Raw genomic sequence first — 19944 nt, 5'->3', positions numbered from 1 at the left:
CTCCTATGGTGAAACCTGTGAAGCAGAGACCTGAGGCATGGAAAGTAACAGGGACAGAGTGATTCAGTGAAAGTGAATGGCTCTGACTCTCCTACCCATCACTGAAGAGGGAGAGGTTGAAAAAAAAAGAAAAAGAGCAGGGAATGGACGGAAAGAGGGGGGAAATGACTGGCGACTGTGTGGGAAGAGAGAGAGAGGAGGGGCTTAAAAAGTATGAACTTGTGTATGATTCAGCTGCAGGAAGCATTAAGAAGGGAAAATACTCCACACAGGACGCGGTATACTCACTCCTTTAGCCTTTACTGAGGACGTGTTGTCTTATGGCTTCTCAGAGGGTGACTTTTCCCACCGGGTCACACTTTCTCTAGTGCGCTCCTTCACTCCTGAGAGTTGGCTTGTTAATAAAAATCCGGAGCGTTCAGCTTTTTGAACCCGTGCTGTTTTTGCTCTCCACACCGTGCGTAATTTCTATCCAGGATCGAGAGAGAAAAGGCGACATCTCAACAACACGAGGACGAGGGATCAAGACAGAGATAAAACCAACTGGGGGAAAATGAAAGTCGTCTTGGATATCTGCTTGATGTTCCTCATGCTGCACACTCCCGGCGTGCTGTCCTTGTCCACACGTAAGTTGTTGCACACAGATGTCCATCGATGCGCAAAGTCACGGTCTTGCTGGGGAAAGGTTTTGGTTTGGGTACAGGCTGCCCTTTTTGGTCCACTAAGACAGTTTAATCCATGTGTCACCCAACGATATTACTGTAAACAGCTCTGTGTGACATTGTCCTGCTCTGGTACGCATGGTTTTAAAGACAAAACAGATGCAAAAATGGATTTGCACAATAGTACAACACAAATATACTGTTTTAGAAGGGTGTTAGTCAATGCAAACACTACAATATAGTGATATCATATGGTATATAATTACTATTTTAAAAGGATATAAGTCAGTGTAAACATTGCAAAAAAAACCTGCAAGCCCTTTTAATTACATTAGGCAATAGGAATATTATAGTGATATTAAAGAGGATAAAGCCCGTAAAAGGTCACTTTAACTCCACTACCACTATGTGTAGGATTAGGAGGATACAATATCCCATATATGATCCCATTAGATTCACAGTGATCTTATGGGTAATACTGTATTCAAAACATGTTTCCAATGCAAAAATAACTCAATAGCTTCTTAATATTAGGGGCTCACTTGCTTGGATCCACTCCGGTGATACATTAAAAAAGACAAATGCCACTCTGTCCACCTGACACCGCCTGTTATTGATGTGCTCCTGCTGAAGTATATCGGTTGTACTCCTGCATAGATAACTCATCTCCCAGGAGGCTGAATCTCAACAAGTCAAGCCATAATTCGTTTAACACATGGAGAGCATGGGGGCTTTACGAACCGCAACAAAACAGTGACATCATTTGTTCGGGTTTTGGAGAATGTTAACCGGCAGCTTAATGCACAGTAACGTAAATAAATCAAAGTTACGTCCGCTTCCTCTGTTAAGTGGCTGGATTAGTTTTTATGGTGAGCTCACTGGCAAAGAGCGATTCCTCAGAGACGATCTCCTGTTATTCATCCAGTTTGAAAGGCGCTAATAAAAGAAAGTAAAGTTCCGGAGGCATATAGAAGACAATGGGCCCTGATCATAAACTGCCCTGCTGTTTATTATAGGGCCTAATTGGTCATTACTGTTTTATTCACTATAATAATGGAGAGTGCGTCCCTTTCACTCAGTGTGATGAGGTTTACAGATGCCACTGAAATAAAACAGTTTAAATGTGGAATTTTCTTACCAACATATAATTAGTTTTTAGTACAGCTCATAATCCCATAAAGTTTGAGTTCATATGTCTTGTTAGCTTATACAGAAGTATTTATGTTGGATATGATTATTTAATACCAAATATTTGACTCTGAAACACACTAAATCCCCCTGAAAAATCAGCTTTTTAATCTGAATTGAACTTCTCATAATCCTACATGTCCCATTTATCCTGCCTGTATTTGGCTTAAATTGAGTTGACAATATAATCTCTCCTCTCTCCAGATATGAGCATCAGTTAAATACCTAAAATGCTAGCTGTGTAAAAAAAAAACAAAAAAAAAAAAACACCGGCTGCTGTCTTCTCCGTCTCTTTTCAGATGGTGTTGCACGGCTCATTGTCACTAACTGTTTTGTGACTTCTTCCTCTTGGCTCGTCTACACTGGCCCCTCAAAATGTTCCACATGTACGTCTATTGTACAGCAGGAAAGTAAAGGCCTTCTTTGATGTGTTGCATGGATGAGTGGAGAGTAAACATTTCTTTAGAAAGAGGAGAGGCTGTCGTGTCCCTTTGAAGACTGACAGCATAAAGGAAAGTGTGTTCAGTCCACTAAAGACTTAAAATCGGCCATACATGTCACTGAAGGCCTCCTATGCCTATGTCCGACCGCCGCAATCACAGGGTTAAACTCATCCCGCTGCCCTGATCAGAGCTGTGCTTCAAGCACCCTCATCCTCTCCAAACAAATACTATCTTACAAGCCAATTCCTCCATTGAGTGTGTCAAGCAGAGACAATAAACTGTAGTAATTGTGTCTATCGTTGTAGTGTTTGAACTGTGAAGAAAGGGCTGTAAAGGGGCTTCACACCGCGCTCCGGGGCAGTGTCCCTTCCTTAGCGCCTGGAATACATAAACACTGATTGTTATTCAGCTGGATCAGCACATTGTTGGCTAATCACGGCCCCCTTTACGTCCGCTGTATCCGGTGACAAAGACAACCACCCCTCTGATCATGTGTTTGTTTGTATCCATGTGTTTGCATAAATGTGTGGAAGTGTTGTGTCAAAGCTGGAGTTGGGTTTGTGATGTTAATATTGGTGTGGAGTTACAGTTGAATTAACTTCTTCAAAAGCGGCTCCTTTATAAAGGACCACACAATGTCTGTCAGCGTAAGAAGGCTGGCAGCTGAATAGATGTGGCCCCCGGGCGCAGATTTGTAATGGTCTGAACAAAGTGTTGACACTCTCACTCACTCACTCACTCACTGCTCTCATTTCTGCAGAGAAAACATTGTTTTCATAGTCCTGTCTACTTAGGTGGGCAACTTGTTTTTTTAAATCCTCCAATCTGAAGAAATAAACTAATATCTTGTCTTCTCTTGTGTGCTGCTGTTACAAGAGAGACATCAAAAAATGAATCAAAAATATTATTAAGCAATATATAAATAATATCTCTCAGTACTATAGAGTGTTAAAGAGTGTCTCTAACTGTATGTTCTTTGCAGTTTACCAGTTTATTTGTATGTTAACATTCAGCTGTAAAATATGATAACAAATGATAAAAAAAGCAGCAGGAATAATATTCATGTAGCAACTTTCCTATAGAGTTTACCAACTGTTTTACAGGTTTAAAAATCCAACACCACAGACAATAAGCAAACGGCAGTACCCAAGTACTGTAAGCCAAGCGAGCTTAGGCAAGAGCTGGTGAAAAACAGCAGAAAGGAAGGGCACCCAGAGAGCACAAACCTCTGCCAAGGCCATGCCCTATCTCGCAATGTTAATGAAAGTGAAAAATAATCCATGTATGCGCCTCATGATTTGGATCCGCTACCCAATTTAATGGGTTTGTACTTGGCCCATGCTACACCTTTCCACCAAGTTTCATGAAAATCGGGCCAGTAGTTTTTCTGTAACCCTACTGACAAACAAAAAATCCAACAAACTGAACCAAAAACATAACCTCATTGGCAGAGGTAATTATCAAACTATTAAAACAGTCAAAACAAAATTACAAAAGTAACACACTGAAAACAGACTTTAAACAACTAGTGTTTAAAAATAAATAAGGTTTCCGCATGTATTATCCCCAAAATAGTGCTTGCTTTACATTGCTGACAACCATTTTCTCAGGCATGTCTTACGTTTTTATATGTATTTTCCACTTTTAAACACATTTCACTATAGTACAGCATGACAATCAACTTGCTTAAACATAACACTTGCTTCAAATAGGTAATGCATCACAGTGAATATTTCTTCAAGCAGGGACCGTTTTTTTGTTCCACGCACCATCTGAGATTTCAAAGTCAGGCGCCAGTCATCTTTACTGTAACACAACAACATATTTTAGCTTATTCATGCAATAATTGGGATGCTAACTGACAGCTAATCCGCCCTCCTCAGGTTGGCTTTTCTCCAAAGTCTAAAGTCTCTGAAAGGCATACTCCAGTGATTCAGTATGACACGTCCATAAAGTTGAAGGAATACATAAAAAAGAATGATCAAACTCAAAGCAGCAGAGGCCGAGATATCCTGAGTTTTAGTCTTTAGAAGGGGCAAGCTCTAAAAACACTGGATCCAACATATCCCACAATGCAACGGTACAGCATATTTTGTTAGACCCTCTATATGTTTGTAGTGTAAACTCCTGCATCCTTCAAACACCTCACCCCCAGTTTGTAAGGCAGGCTTTCTGTCCAATATTTAAAGTTTCAACCCTAACTCATAACCCTAATGACATCACTATGACTTCATAGAGTTTAGATTCTCTGCCCGAGCCCGAGCCCGAACTGGACCCCGACATTTCCCGCTACTATCCTCGGGCCCTTGATCAAGCATTTGTGTTTTTTTAATAATTACTTTATTAGCCTAATTGGGTGGGGAGAAAGCTATGCCATAATTATGCGCAGCGTCTCCTCTACTCGCACACATCACACCAGGCCTGTAGCTTAAGTGCCACATGGAGCTTGAAGATGTAAAGAAAAAAATAAAAACAGGAGAATTACCTTTGAGCAAGTTTGGAAGAAAGTCGGAGGTATGGAACCATTTTAAACAAGTCGTGGGCAGTGACAACGTATGTGTTGGCTTTGTCGAGTGCATTAAGTGCGGCACGCTGCTCGCCTGTGACAGCAAAAAAACGGGGACGATGAACAGACACATGAAGCAGACTCGCCATGGCAGAAAAGATGATAGTCATCCTTCAATGTCCTCTTTTGTTACTTCTCCAAGCATACCCCTTCTAAACAGATTTCTGTAGTTCAAACAACTCGGAATTGTAGTTGAGAACGTCAGTTATAACGGCCCACGTATTAAAAAAATGTTGGGTTTAAATCGGGCTCGGGCTCATAATTACAGTTAATGTGTAGGGTCGGGCTTGATTTTTTTGGGCGCGATCTAAGCTTTATGACATCATCAGGGTTCCTCTAACCATCCATCTCTTCCTGCCCTCTTCCAGATGTAGCAGTGGTCTACCCCCAGGACCCCGTCCTTCGCATGGGGTCCACCCTGACCGCCAGCTGCTGGGTGCACCCCGACCTTGGCGTCCACGCCAGCTCCCTGTTTTGGACGCTCAACGGTCAACAGCTGCCCAGCTCCCTGTACAGAGTGCTGAGCCCGACCAACCTCAGCGTGACGCTGGCCGGACTCAACGCCTCCAGACAGACGTCCGGTGACAACCTGGTCTGTCACAACCACAAGGGACACATCTTGGCTGGCTCCTGCCTCTACGTTGGGAGTAAGTTGAAGTGTGTTAGTGGTTATAACATTTTTCAACTTGGTTTTATTTATGCAGAGGTCCATAGTTTTTTATTTTGTCATTTTATTAGTATACTCATTTGGCCAACATTTCTCCGAAGAATTTGTGTCTGCATGTGTCTCTGCGTCACTGTTTAACGTTAAGGAAAAGGGGTAAATAAAGGGTAGAAAAGGAGTGAGAGGAATGAAAAGGAAATGGGAATGTAGAAGGAAGTAGTGGGCAGATTTTTAGTGTCTCTGTGGCTATATTTCATGTTAAGTTTCCTGCCTTCAGGCCAGTGAGAGGCGTCTATGAGTGTGTCACTGTGACGCTTTGACCACCTGTGTGGTCCATTACTTACACAATCACTCACAGGGCATAGGCCATTTTACATGTTTGTATTTCTATACGTATGTGGACCAGCATTTACATAATGCATTACCTAGCCCCTAAATGTTTTATTTTTATTTTTTTTACAGTGAACTTTATTGTGTGATATTGTTAATGTGGTTCCTGTTAATAATCTTAAAACAACCGTATTTTATTGCTTATTCACTTTCTTGCTGAGAGTTACTTGTTATTATCAATGGCTGAAGCTGCGCAAGTTGTAATAAACTGGACACATCCTTTAACTCTCAAACAGCCCTTTGAAGAAGTAAGAAGTATCCTCACTCTAAAAAATGGTGCTCTCAAAGATAGAAGTACATGAGCACACACACAACACACACTCATTTCCTTGCAGTTCCCATACACAGAAAAGTACATGGTATCTAAGACTATGAAAGGTGATGAGATGAAAAATGACACAAACGTATTCATGAAGTAACAAGTGCGCGCACACGCGCACACACACACACACAAGGAGATGTAGTCGGGATCCTAATCTCTGTGCGACACTGGTGTTGAGCACCCTGTGTTCTGAGAGACGAGGAATGTTGGCAGGGATCCAGAGTCTGACAACATCTCACACAAACGCACGCACGCTCGCACGCACACACACACACACACACACACACACACACACACACACACACACACACACACACACACCAATTAAGAAAAAAAACCACCAATTTCTAGAGAACATCACTAGTGAGTCAATTACACTCAGGAGGATGGGGCTGGAGTAATGGCTGGAAGTAACTTTGTACCCTCAATGACCCTACATCTCCACTTTCTTTCTCTCTGCTCTACTCTCCTTTGTCTTCTCTATTTTCTTCCCCCTTTCTCCCCATCTTTCCATCTGTCGCCCTTTTTGTCCCAGTGCCTCCAGAGAAGCCGGTCAATCTGACCTGCTGGTCCAGGAACACCAAAGACCTGACTTGCAGCTGGGCTCCAGGAGGAAAAGGAGAGACAAACATTAGCACACAGTACATGCTCAAATACAAACTCAGGTATATAAACACACACACACACACACACACACACACACACACACACACACACACACACACACACACACACACACACACACACACACACACACACACTGTTTTACTATATTCTCAAAATCTTTTTGAAAGCCATTGATGCCAATAAATTACACCCCTTCTTCTCAGAGTCATAACTCAATCAAATCAGAGCACACAGACATCAAAAACTCATACCTGCATTAAATAGGACAACATACTCTTTCTAATAAGTGATTACGCTATATGGCTGTAAATGAAGGGGGTGAGAACCATGCAAAACCAGTGTTGGGTTCAAATGAGTTAAACATCCAACTTGGTGAGCCTATTGCAAATGGTCCCAGTCCAAATGATATTTCAGAAGATGTTGTAGCCCCAGAAACAAGCTAAAGTGGAGCTGGAAACAGGACAAAATACCATATCTCTTTGGCAGAACTTATTTTGAGAAAAATACGCCCTTTGCCTGTAAAAAACTCATGAGAATCATGAGAATTAGGAAAACAGGTTTTCATCTGGGAACGAAAATGAGTTTCAGATGAGTTCTAAGCTCTATTCACATTTTTTAAAAGTTAAATCAACTATTTAAAAGCACCAAAAGGGAAATGACTTGACATGCAGTGCCCGCAGGCGGGGCAACTGCATATCTCTTTCTGAAGTTGCGTTAGTGTAAATAAGGACTTAATAACACCACTTGTGACAGATAAACTCTGAACTGGTAACTCATTATACAATAAATTATTCATCAAATGCATTAGTAATGGATATTGAAGCAGTCCAGAGTTATTTGAGTTTTGTTTTGTTTTCCTCCCAGGTGGTATGGTAAAGAGAAGGAGTGTGAGGATTACACTCATACGCAGCCTTACTCCTGCAGCATCACTCGGGACCTGCACCTCTTCACGCCCTATGAGATCTGGGTGGAGGCCTCCAACCAGCTGGGCCGGGCTACCTCCGATGTCATCACCCTCGACATCCTAGACGTGGGTGAGTGTGAGATAACGTGAACTTTGACCCTCTTTCTTTAACTGGGTTTTAGAGCTTAGATCCCAGTGTCAATGAGCCTTCAGGCTATAATAAAGGAGAGTGGATACTAGGCTTTCAGGCTTGTGATGTTGAATGATGAAAAAAGACAGAGCTATTTCTACCTGCAACCACTCATCACAGGTTACACATGTGCACGACTTTTTAGCAGTTCAATTGTGATTTCCCCCTCTCCCCGCCCTCATAGTGGTAATATAATAAAAGTAATTAAAGTAAACAAAATCTGGACAGGAAAAGGAAATACGAAGCAAATAACTGAGGTGATTTTGCAATTGAAAGAAAAACAGTAAAACTTATAGTGATTGAAACATTGATTTAAAAGTCTGTATTGGGGGGTGATTCTGACCTGCGGCCCTTTGATGCTTGTCATACCTTGTCTCTCTGCCCTTTCCTATCTTCAGCTGTCAAATTAAAGGCCTAAAATGCCCCAAAAAAATAATCTTTAACAAAAAAAGAAGTCTGCGGTAGTCAGCTTAAATGATCATGTTAACTTAACTTGACTCTTTAAACTCAGTTGAAGGACTGCTTTGTTCATCATAGTATTAGTTGATTTAAAAGAATAGTTTATTTTTTTGCCCAGAGTTAGATGAGTGGATTGATACCACTGCCATGTTTCTGTGTTAGGGTACATTCAGACCAGATCAAGCGATCTGGCGAATCGCCGCCTGGGAAGTTAAGTGCTTGTGTTGTCTTTTTTACCCTCGTAGTTTAAAAAAAAAAAACATTCTTGTGGCAGCGATAGAGGCAGTGAGGTTTACTGTTTCCTGTATGGGACTCTGACACCGCCTCAAAACGGACTGACAAGTCTGATCGGCCTACATGATTGGCCATTGCAGGGTAAAGTCAGGTTGCGTTTCTCCAAAAGTTAAATCCGTCTTGCTGCAGGCAACCGCACGACCCTGATTGAAAATGAATGGAAGTACTTGTGTCTTCGCCGGACCGCCTGAGAGTGTGTGTCAGCCTAGCATTAGCTAGGATGTAGGGTCATGTAGAGTAGGGGGGAGATTAGCTTACCTTAGCATTGAGACTGTAAGCAGGGGTAAAGATCTAGACAAAAATAATATAAAATATACCTTCCAGCACCTCTAAAGCTTATTAATCAACACGTTGTATCTTGCTTGTTTAATTACTCGACTCATTTTGATGTAGTAACAATAATTTGTGGTTGTACAGGGGGTTATGTGCCAGACATTTTCTTTTATGTGACTTCAAGTCTGCACAGCAACACCTACAGAGCTTTCTTTCAGTTAATTCTAGTAGGGATCCCAAAGCTAGCTAGCCTGGTTGACAGCAGACCCTTCTCAGTTGTAACTGAGAGTGGTCGAAGGATGCATAGAATAAAATGATTTAATAACCTTAATACTACTTAGTAAGTTGGACAACTATAAGTTAAGTTGTTTATTCCCTATTTATCATATCGTGAACCCTCAGAATTCTCGTGACGGACCGTTGGGAACCACTTACGCTTTAGCCTCGAATTGGCGCCCTTGAAATGTTGAGTATCACTTTATAAATTCATCTCTTTTATTTCAGACAGGGCATTGGCTTGGGTTCTGTGGCTTTCTGGCTTTTGGAGAAAGTTGTTCACAAGTACTCATCCAGCTTTACACTGATAGGAACTGAGTGGTATTTCCTTTTACAGCTTTGTTATGTGGTCTGTTGCTTAGCTTAGTGCAGTTTAAGCAAATGGACCATAAGATGAAAATTATTATCTTCTCTCATTATCCCCAATTCTCACACACACACACACACACACACACACACACACACACACACACACACACACACACACACACACACACACACACACACACACACCTGGACAGGCGTAGGTGTGTGGTGGAAACACCCTCTCTTTTGATGAGCTCATTTTCTCTTTACTCATGCTCACTGGACACAAGTACAGAAACACGCACAGAAAACACTCGTTAACCCTCTTTTATGTAGTGTTGGAATGTTCCAGACTGATCCTCAAACCTAATCCCGTCTCCGAGCCGGCTGCAGACCCCCGAGGCCTGAGGAGTTTGAGCTTTGAGACTTTAAGACTTGGACCTGAAATAATACAACCTGATTAGCTCGGAGCTCTTCACCTGGTTCAACACGCTCCTAACGGTGTTGGGGAAAACGTACCGAGAGGAAAACCATATAGAGTTTCAGAGGTGAACACATCACCGGTGAGGAAACAAGCGTTCATCATATTGTAATCCCTATTCCGTTCCCTAATGTATGCACGCACGCACACCTGTTTACACACCCTGAGGGCAGGGCAGGGCCTGGTAACGGTATAGAAACAGAGAGAGGCAGAGTGTAGGCGGTTTCTGGATTTGTGTGTATGTGTGTGTGTGTGGGGGGGGGGTTTGGTTTCGCTCAGGTTGCCCTGGCCATTCTTTTCATGTAAGCAGTTTCCACAACAGTAGCAAGTCATAAAACACAGCAACCACACCTGCGTGGAACTGCAGTGAGTCACTCACATCTACGGTCATGTCCAATCAGTTATGAAGGCGAGGCAGAAACACCTACAGTTTTCTCTGCATTCCTAAGTCACGGGATGCCCTCTGAACTCAGAGACTAGAGGCAACTTGTATCGGTGTCTGACTCTAAAATTAGGATATATTGAGGGATGACACAGCATATGCTAACAATGATTCATCTGTAATTTGCCTTGTCTCATTGACCTCTATTGCCAAATGCACATAACATATAGGAACAACGCATTTCCTCTTATCCGTGGACAAATAACAAGAATGGCCAAGGTTGCAATCATTTTTACACAAGTTAAATAATGTATGTTGTTATCTTCAGATATTGTGGCTTTTCTTGGGATAACAGAATTTTTCTTAAAAAAACAAGAATGCAGGCAGGCACACATATTCCTCAACACAGAGGTCCAGGGTTCGAATCTGACCTATGACAATTTCCTGCATGTCCTCACCTCGCTGTCCTGTCAAAAAAAAAACAAGAATGCAGTATGGACTATTTTGTCATCTCAAAAGAAATATCCAAATGTCATTCATATTTACATCAATCGAGCAAACAAAACATTATTATGAAACCTGCTATCAGTCTTTCCATTTAAATGGTAGTCAAATAGAAAGATTAGAAATGCTGTGTTTGCTATGAGATCTCATACTTTATGTGAAATAATGTATATTAGATCTTTATTAGCATAGTCATTTACTGTCTCAACTTTGAACACCGCTAATTCAGTGATTTCTTTTTTACGCGGGAAAAAAAGTGCACTAGTATGAAGTTTTTTATTTTTTCAAACCTGAGTTTTGCCGGCAGTCCGGCTCTTAGGCTTCATCCAAGCATCCACCAATCAGAGGGTCGGGCTGTAGAAAGAAACAAAAAAGACAGTTTAAAGTTAGTGAGTAAATAAAACTAAAGTGAAAAAGTAGGAGGGACAAAAATCTGAAGAGTGGAAATTATGCCCTTGGTTATAATTAACCAGTTATTATGACAAAACAACTCTGTCATCCCGAGATAACAAGAACATTATACTTAATCCTAATCCTACTTTAAATAATTTAGTTCACTAGTTTAATTAATATAAAACCATATTCAGCCCTGTATTAACATTACATCCATTATTTAAATTAATTGTGGTTAGAGCTGGGCGATATGGAAAAAATCTAATATCACAATATTTTTGACCAAATATCTCAATATAGATATTGTGGCGATATTGTAGGGTTGACAATTGGTGCTTACAAAAAATATTTACACAATGAGATCATTAATGTGTATATAATAACTAGTGGGTAAAGGCAAATAATAGAAAAGCTTGAACATTCTGGTAAGTTCAAAAAATTAAATCACTTTTACTGTAGTTGCACAAATACAAATTACGATATGTTTAGGAACACTTCCACCCACCCATCCAACTTTTGAAATCACCCATGAGTACAAAATTGGGGGGAAACAACATCCTCTGATACTACCGTGTCAACTCCCACTTTTTCGCCTCCACTGAATATGTTCCATCTTCTTCTTTCCCCTGGGTTCATGTTGTTTGTTTATTGGTAAGGGATGACATTATGAAAAGGAACAAAAGTTGATATTGCAACGATCTCAAAAGCCCAAAACAAAACGCGAGGAAAGTTAAAATAATGGTCTGACAGCACGTTTGTTTGTCGAGAAGATAATCGTTGTCAGATGAAAAAGTCTCTTCCAGCTCACACAAGTCAACTCTTCAGAAACTATAAGGCACTCAGAGACCACAAACCTCTGCCAACACTGAACAATCCTTCAATGAGCTGTTACACATAAAGACATCACTCCTACCACTTATAATTAAGTGGATTTCTTGACCCTGCAAACATAACCCCAAAACGTAGAAAGAAGCCCCTAAGCTATGGTTTTTTGGCTAAAAATGATAATCTGGGCCATCTGTTCACCAGAAGTTAATTATTAAGTTGTTAGGATAGACATATACTTGTTAATGGATGTAATAAATTAAAAAGTATCCCAGTTTGTGTGCCTCTCATGAAATCATTGTTTCTTCATGTGAGATTTTGCACTGATCATGACATTACAGTCACAGTTTTTCTAAAAAATAACCAAAAATCCAACAGGTTGTTTGGCAACATATACACCACACTCTTTTTTAAAGACGTTTCTTAAATCCTTAAAGCTGCTCTTATCAATATTTCTATATTTACCATGGATCAAATGACTAAATGTAATGTGAACGGAGTCACTTGTAGAACCAACAGAGAATTATAACCCAACTCAACAGTTCCTCTCAGCTCTACCGAGCGTTAGCGTCGTTCAGCTCATTGTCTTAGTTTTTCAGCTCATTTGTCCTTTCTTCAGCCAACAACTTAACTGTTTTGGTCCACTCTCACTGCTCTCATCAACTAAATTTCCAGCAGCGTGCAGCTGTTTTAGTGAAAAATCTCTATTGAAAATCTGTACACTCCTGCTCAGCACTAAACGACTTCCTGCTTCAAATGCAACCAATAACTTCACTCACTTCTAATTTAAAATTTGTTACTGTTAACCCCCTCTCCCCGACCCTTCAACACGCACTCCCAAGTGGACAGGAGAGGAAGCTCTGGCTGTCTGGCACTGGTCTGGTCTTGGTCTTGTCTCGGTCTCGATACACTCTGGTCTTGGTGATGACTCGGTCTCGGTTTAGGTGGTCTTGACTACAACCCTGTTGGCCAGAGACACGACTCCTGATGAATGATATTGTTTCTGTGTTTTCAACTTGTTCTGCTGCCCCCAAGTGGCCGAAAAGCAAGTTATACTTCTTTAAAGATCACTCTTTCCTTTCTGCATGCAAAAATATGCCATTTTGGAATGAAGTAGATTGTTAACGGTTTCACAAGGTTTCAATGTATTCCTTAAAAGGAATACAAAGATAGCCACAGGAAGTGACACTCTGTATGTCCCAATTGGTCTGAAATATTATTATAAATATTATATTATACAATTTTTTTTTTTTTTCATCATTTCAGCTCTTGATGAGATCTTCTTACTTAATAACCTTGTCCGTCTCCTCTTCCTCCAGTGACCACGGACCCTCCATCAGGTGTGACTGTCAGTCGTGTCGGGCAGTTAGAGGACCAGCTGAGTGTTCGCTGGGAGGCCCCGCCCGCTCTCAAAGACTTCCTGTTTCAGGCCAAATACCAGATCCGCTACAGACTGGAGGACAGCCAAGACTGGAAGGTATAGGACAAAGACACACAGTTATAAAGACATAAATCTGTTCTCTTTGTCTCTTACACACAATATCTCTGCAGCACCGTCCCAGCTGTTTCTCATCCTAGTGCTGTAATCACCCCTAATCTAGTCTGATTGAGGCCTCCTCTGCCAGATGGGTTAACAGTTCAGAAACTTTCATCATTTATCAGCCATAAATCTAGAAGGCAGGTTTTGATCAGGAGAAAAACACAGGCCAGAGCCACTGTCTATACCTCTGTTCAAACTTTTAATGAATTAAAAATATGGTGTAAAACCTTCAGCTGTGCAGATGGTGCTTCCCAGGATTCCTATGAGTCCTCTGGGTACGAGGGAAGATTCTCCAGTAATTAAGGGGGAATTACACCGATGTAATATAAGCAAGTCTTTGCTCGCAAAGTGGAAAAAGAAAAGAAGAAGGGGTGTGGAGAGACGCGGCGGAGGGATGAGACCGGTTCGAAGGAGGAGAGAGGAGATTTAAATCCAAGTGGCTTTAAGGGTTTGGTGGTGAAAACAAAACACAGTTTTCCGAGTGAACCGGCCCTAATCATGAGGTCATGCTAAGGAATGGAGGGATACATCTCAGCTGTTAATGCCTTCAATATGGCTGTAAAGATGCTCAGCGGTTAACGTCTGCCGATTTGGCTTCCCCACGTCACATCATTAGCCCTCTGATGCCTGCAATTTCCATGTTCTGCTTTCTGTTGTAGTCGTTCTTAGCAAGTGTTTACAGACTGAATGCCAGAGAGAAAGTGGGGACTATTAGACACGATTAATAACTGCAGTATTTAGGAGTTTCTTTCTCTCTACTGTATCTATGTTCATGTCATTATTTTTGCTATATCTTGTGCTGTATATGTTGAGGACCTGTGCTGGCTCCTGTGTGTGTTTCTCAGCATATCCAGCTCTGTAATACATAACAGAGAGCAGATTTTTACCCAGCAGGCAAGATGACATTAAAACATTTTCATAAACATGCTGATTAGGAGTCACTAAACAATGTGGTGTGCATGCATGCTTAGGTCTGTACATGGTTTGTGGTTGTGTTTTCTACATGGTGACTCTGCCCTGTGTTTTAGTTTATGCACATTGGCATTTAATACTGCGGTCAGACCTCCAACTCTTCTGTGTTTGGGTCTTTTTTTTCATATAGGTGATGGATGACGTTGGGAATCAGACATCTTGTAGATTGGCTGGACTGAGGCCTGGAACAGTGTATTTCGTCCAGGTACAGTATGGTCTGGGTGTGTGTGTGTGTGTGTGTGTGTGTGCGTTTGCGTGCGTGTACATGTGTTGGAGTGTATGTTTGTGTACGTGATTTGGTCCGTGTTCATAATGTTGTATCTTCTCCAGGTTCGCTGTAACCCTGTGGGCATCTACGGCTCTCGCAAAGCTGGGATTTGGAGCGAGTGGAGCCATCCAACTGCTGCATCCACACCCCACAGTGGTGAGCACACACACACACACACACACACACACACACACACACACACACACACACACACACACACACACACACACACACACTTTCACAGGACTGCTCTTGATCTGTTTTTAAGGGCCTTTTGGCCAATATGTTGAGGCAATTTGTGCCACTAAAATTTACTTTATATGGAGTAATATGGAATATGGAGTTATATGGAAAATTTACTTTATATCACTGTGCACCGCATGTCCAACAGCTCTCTCCCACTACTGGAAACTGGCAGCCTTATAGAAGAAGACGATGGTGCTGTTTTACACTCCTTTCAGCCTGTTTTGTATTGTATTGGCAGTTATATTTATTACAGATGCATTGGTCAAATCATATCAAATCATAGTCAAACCAAATCATATTATTTCCAAACCAGATATTACAAAGCCAAACCATACTTTGATTATGTAACGTTTTAGTTGCAACACAAAGGCCTTTTCAAAGAAATGATGAAAAGATAAATAAAGGAACACTCAACACAATTTAACTCTGTTTTCCCCACTGGATACTATAACACTGTCAGAAGGTAGCCACTGTTGTTGCCTCCACAGATTTAACAATGAACATATAATCATAACTGATGGCGGAACAATGGCCATGACTATGAAAACCAAACATGGGTTGTTAAAAACTTAAATTTTCCTTTAAGGGCTTTTCAGAACTTCCTATGAATTTTGGCAAAAGTACCACTGACTGAAAGAACGTTCCTCTCAGTTACTGTTTGCATTCATTGCCTGAACTTTTCATGGCTCTTAGTGTGTGTTACATTGGCACGCACAGGCAGTACACTACACATCTTGAGCAATATCTCACTTCTTGTTCTTGGCTTTCTTCCCTTTAATACTGCCCAGACGCTCCTATCTGTCTTTTTTACCTTTCCTATAACTCTGCTCTGCAGTGGTGGAAGGTAACTAAGTACTTTTAACCCTGCAATAACTGACCGAAATACCACCACTGCTGCTCTGTGAGAGGTTTCATTACAGAATGCCAAAGCCAGTCTAACTCCCATCTCATTCTTCCTCTCTTCCCTTCCTTTTCTTCCCTTGATGCAGAGCGCTTGATGTCGGGCTCCTGTGACTCAAAGTCAAGCGGGGACTCCAACTCCACCCTGCGCAGGGAGCTGAAGCAGTTTTTCGGGTGGGTGCGGAAACACGCCTACGGCTGCAGCAGCATGTCCATGAAGCTATATGACCAGTGGAGAGTGCTGATGCAGAAATCCCACAAAACTCGCAACCAGGTAGGTAAGCATCACTAATGCAGGGGACACACAGTTGTATTCAAATCTGATCACAGACACGCATGCAGACATGCACTCAGAGTAAGTTTTCTTTTATAAAAGCTAACAGATTTTGTCTTCTAATTTAGGTTCTCCAAGGGGATAAATCCTAGCACACGCTGCGTTTACAAGCAAAAAACAAGTCAAGAAAAGAACTGAGTGAGTGTGTTTTTGTCTATGTGTGTGTGTGTGTGTGTGTGTGTGTGTGTGTGTGTGTGTGTGTGTGTGTGTGTGTGTGTGTGTGTATGGGAAAGAGACATTGTGTTCGTATATGGGAATTATAAGACATTGTGCTCCGGACATTTTCTGCGAATACCAGCCGTGGCCGTGAGAGGACATCCAACGAAAAACGGTGGGATTTTCTTCTTTATTGCATCTTTTCCAGCCGGCATGAGCACTTTTTTCGTCTGAAAAGTTGCAACTGATAAAGGTGGACTTTCCACGGACATCCTGGAGTCATCATTAGCAAGAGACCAAGAGAAGATGTGGACTACTCTGCTTTCTCAAAGGACGTTGTAGCATGAATAACTCGGGCATCAGTAAAGAAGTTTGCCGTGTACCTGCTCTAAATGTGCACAAAGGTGATCAAAACCAATTCAAACAAACTAGAAATTTTGCCAGAGCATTTAAAAGTATTCTGTGACCTTTTTTTGAGTTTTTTTCCTGTGGATCCAAAGCACCATCTTGTGGCTGTTCAGCGTCCATGGATACTCCACATCAAAGCTTTCACTGTGATCCTGATGTAAAAAGAAAAAGCAACAAATTGTCATGCTTTGTTATATAAGTGCCAAACTGGTTCACCCAGCATCCATGTGTTTCTGAGCGACAGTATGTGACTGATGGTGTTTGTGTATGGAGACGTTTCACTGCCTTTATTTTTGTACTGAATTGTACCAGCATATTTAAAACTGTATAAAGTTATGTTTTATGTCTTAAGTTATGTTTAGTTAGTAAAGAAATATCAATGACTGAAGTTGTTATCAATCTCTAATGCTGTTCTATAAAAATGTTGTCAGAAACACAGGGTTTGGGAATGAGTTGTGTGCACAGTAATACAGACACAATGATGAACACACCTCTGCTCGCCGTGTTATAGATAACTTTAATATCCATATGTTCCCACTGCTCCATAGAGTATGTCGACACATTTCCTACTGCAGGGATTTCGGTCAGATTGTCTGAACTGAAATATTTCCAATAAGTGATTTTTGTGGACAAAAATAACACGTCATAATATGAATACAGAATTAGGTTTTCTTATCATATTGCCACCAAAATAAGCAGAATGCATGCAATAAATTGTGTGACTCTGAGCGATACTATCAGCTGCTCCTCAAAAGAAGAAAAGATGGAATGTAATTTTTTGCTTTCCCTGTGTTTTATTAACTCTTTATCTAGTTAATATGAGATTCTACATCCGTGGACGCCGTTTCTCATGGTCAGCATCTCAAGTCTCAGGGGCACCCTTAAATTTGTGGTTTAATATTCCAAAATATATATATTGTGCTTTTCAAGTGAAAAAAGTCAGATTAATAACATTTTGATCAAAGTGCACTCATCTTGCACATGCTAAATGTGGTTACTGTTACCAAATGTGTTTAAGAATCATGGCCAAGCCAAGCTTACGATATTTTAGCAACCACAGAAAAATAGAAAAGGGTTTGTTATTGAAATTTCTTCCAGTGGCAAAAAAAGTGTCTTGCAAAACATTCTCAGTGGTAGAAATGGGTGTTCATAATTTAGCATTTAGGAGCACAGATGTATAAACGCTGACCACTTGGTGGGGCTATCTGCTTTTCTAAATCTAATTAGTTCTTCCTTGGTGCATAACCAACTTCCCAACAATCTTCATTCACCTCTGTGATTGCCTCCCTGCTAACTACAGGAACAACAGGCAAGCAGGAATGAAAACTTTGGAGAGGGCCATACAAAACTGATCTTTCACAAATACCTCCCCTAATGAATGCAGGCTGCATCTCCAACCCAGTCCCACAACAACCATGCTTGCAACATTGTCTCAGTGTTTATCAGGGAAACCTAAGACAGTGGTTGTGTTTCCTCTCCTGCTGGTGACACAGCAGAGTCTTATTACTGAGCCTGTGGCCACTCCGAGTCATTGGTGCTTAATATTTAACCAGTGTGGGTTTTAACTTGGTCATGGCTCTGCTCTTAAGTCCTTAGTTACATCTCTCTACAGGGATAGAATTAGTGGAATGGGAGAGCAAGAGGGCAAATGTCTACCTAGGTTTCTCACGCTGGAAAGCAAACATCTCTGTATTTGCCAAAAGTTAATTCTCCTCAGGGCTTTTTTTCTGACACAGTTGACACTTTTCAGATGCTGCCTGTCTGGGCGCTATGATGGCAGAAAGTAGCCTAGTATGGAATATGTTGATGATTCCTCAACCTTTTTTCTTTTGTGGCTGCAAATCCATTTGTAGATCCCCAAATCCTCACAATCCCAGAAATTAAGGTTTCTGAATTGAAGTTTTGTAGTTTGAAGATGTGAGTTTTCAAGGACATGCATGAAGCTTTTCCTGTATTAAATAGAAGAAAAAGTGAGGGTTCAAAGAACATATTGGTAATGGCGGGGAGGATCTTGCTTTTTTATAGAATTAAATATAAAATTCACCCCGTATCCCCACCCCAGTAATTTTTTTACAGTCCCTTACATGATTAGAACAATTGTTTAAATGAAAACATCTGAGTAAATCTCTCTTTGAGGGTGTTTTTGTCATGTTTTAACATCCGTCCTGAGTGATCCAATCACAAGTGGACAGCTCTATATGTGTCTTGAGTGACTGCCTCTGGATTTTACCCCTGAATGTAGTGGATTAGAAGTGTAAAGCATTAAAGAGAAAGTACATGAAGTGCCTGGAAATTGTACTTAACGACAGTACTTATAGTAGTTCCTTCCCACTACTGAGTGCAGATCCATTTTGGCTTTAAACTGTGACTGATTTACCAGCCAATAAAAGAGAAAAGGCACAAACATCCCTGGAGATTTTTCAATATTTAAAACCGTGTTTTCTGTTTATATTCCTTCCTGGAAGAAGTCATTTGGCACGCTGTTACATCACCTTACTAAATTTACCAGTTGGCAGGCAACCAATCATAACTGATCTAAAATATATTTACTGAGTAACAAAATGCTGTCCAGAACTTAATACTCACCGGTCCGTGGTTTTCATTACAGCAATGTTGAGCTTGTCAAATAACCACCTGCAACAGAAGATTAGTGCAGGCCCTTTCAATTTTAATATCATGTGCACTGAGATGCTATTAGTTACAGCAAACACAGTGCAGTTGAGAGGATTCACCCCACACATTGAAGGTCAGTTTAAGTAACCTAATGCCTCGAAATAGGATGACAAATTAACTACATTACATGTTGCTGATATGTTACTGTTGCAGTGCTTTAAGACTAAATAAAGCACCTTAACTCTGAATTTATATGTTCTTTACTTTGAAAGCTGTGTCTTAGACAATCACTGTTTCTCCTCTTTTTAGCCTTGAGAGAGTCAACGTTTTGGCCCTGGTGGTAAAAACCTTTTGTCCT

General features: G+C 41.0%; 1 protein-coding gene across 2 annotated transcripts; it reads left to right on the top strand.

Moving 5' to 3' along the window:
- The first annotated feature begins 204 nt into the window (after nucleotides 1-204).
- Nucleotides 205-16865, top strand: crlf1a (cytokine receptor-like factor 1a). 2 transcript variants are annotated; one of them, XM_078278090.1, is made up of 9 exons: nucleotides 205-626; nucleotides 5228-5506; nucleotides 6771-6900; nucleotides 7727-7896; nucleotides 13469-13626; nucleotides 14792-14866; nucleotides 14992-15085; nucleotides 16165-16349; nucleotides 16478-16865. In XM_078278090.1, exons 1-9 carry the CDS (start codon nucleotides 554-556, stop codon nucleotides 16499-16501), a joined length of 1188 nt encoding a protein of 395 aa, XP_078134216.1. In that variant the 5' UTR covers nucleotides 205-553; the 3' UTR covers nucleotides 16502-16865. The 2 variants fall into 2 exon arrangements, with proteins under 2 accessions (XP_078134216.1, XP_078134217.1); XM_078278091.1 differs by having other exon boundaries at nucleotides 16165-16353.
- Nucleotides 16866-19944: the final 3079 nt, after the last annotated feature.

Source organism: Sander vitreus, chromosome 20, assembly GCF_031162955.1.
Source record: "Sander vitreus isolate 19-12246 chromosome 20, sanVit1, whole genome shotgun sequence".
Classification (NCBI taxonomy): Eukaryota; Metazoa; Chordata; class Actinopteri; order Perciformes; family Percidae; genus Sander; species Sander vitreus.
The sequence above is the reverse complement of the archived record's forward strand: the minus strand, read 5'-3'. Positions and strand labels throughout refer to the sequence as shown.

What these genes read in the sequence shown, in the direction of transcription:
- crlf1a (XM_078278090.1), top strand. Translation starts at nt 554, where the DNA reads ATGAAAGTCGTCTTGGATATCTGCTTGATGTTCCTCATGCTGCACACT. An exon ending in CTCCTGCCTCTACGTTGGGA is followed by an intron (nt 5,507 to 6,770) that starts GTAAGTTGAAGT and finishes TTTTTGTCCCAG; the next exon opens with TGCCTCCAGAGAAGCCGGTC. An exon ending in CCTCGACATCCTAGACGTGG is followed by an intron (nt 7,897 to 13,468) that starts GTGAGTGTGAGA and finishes CTCTTCCTCCAG; the next exon opens with TGACCACGGACCCTCCATCA.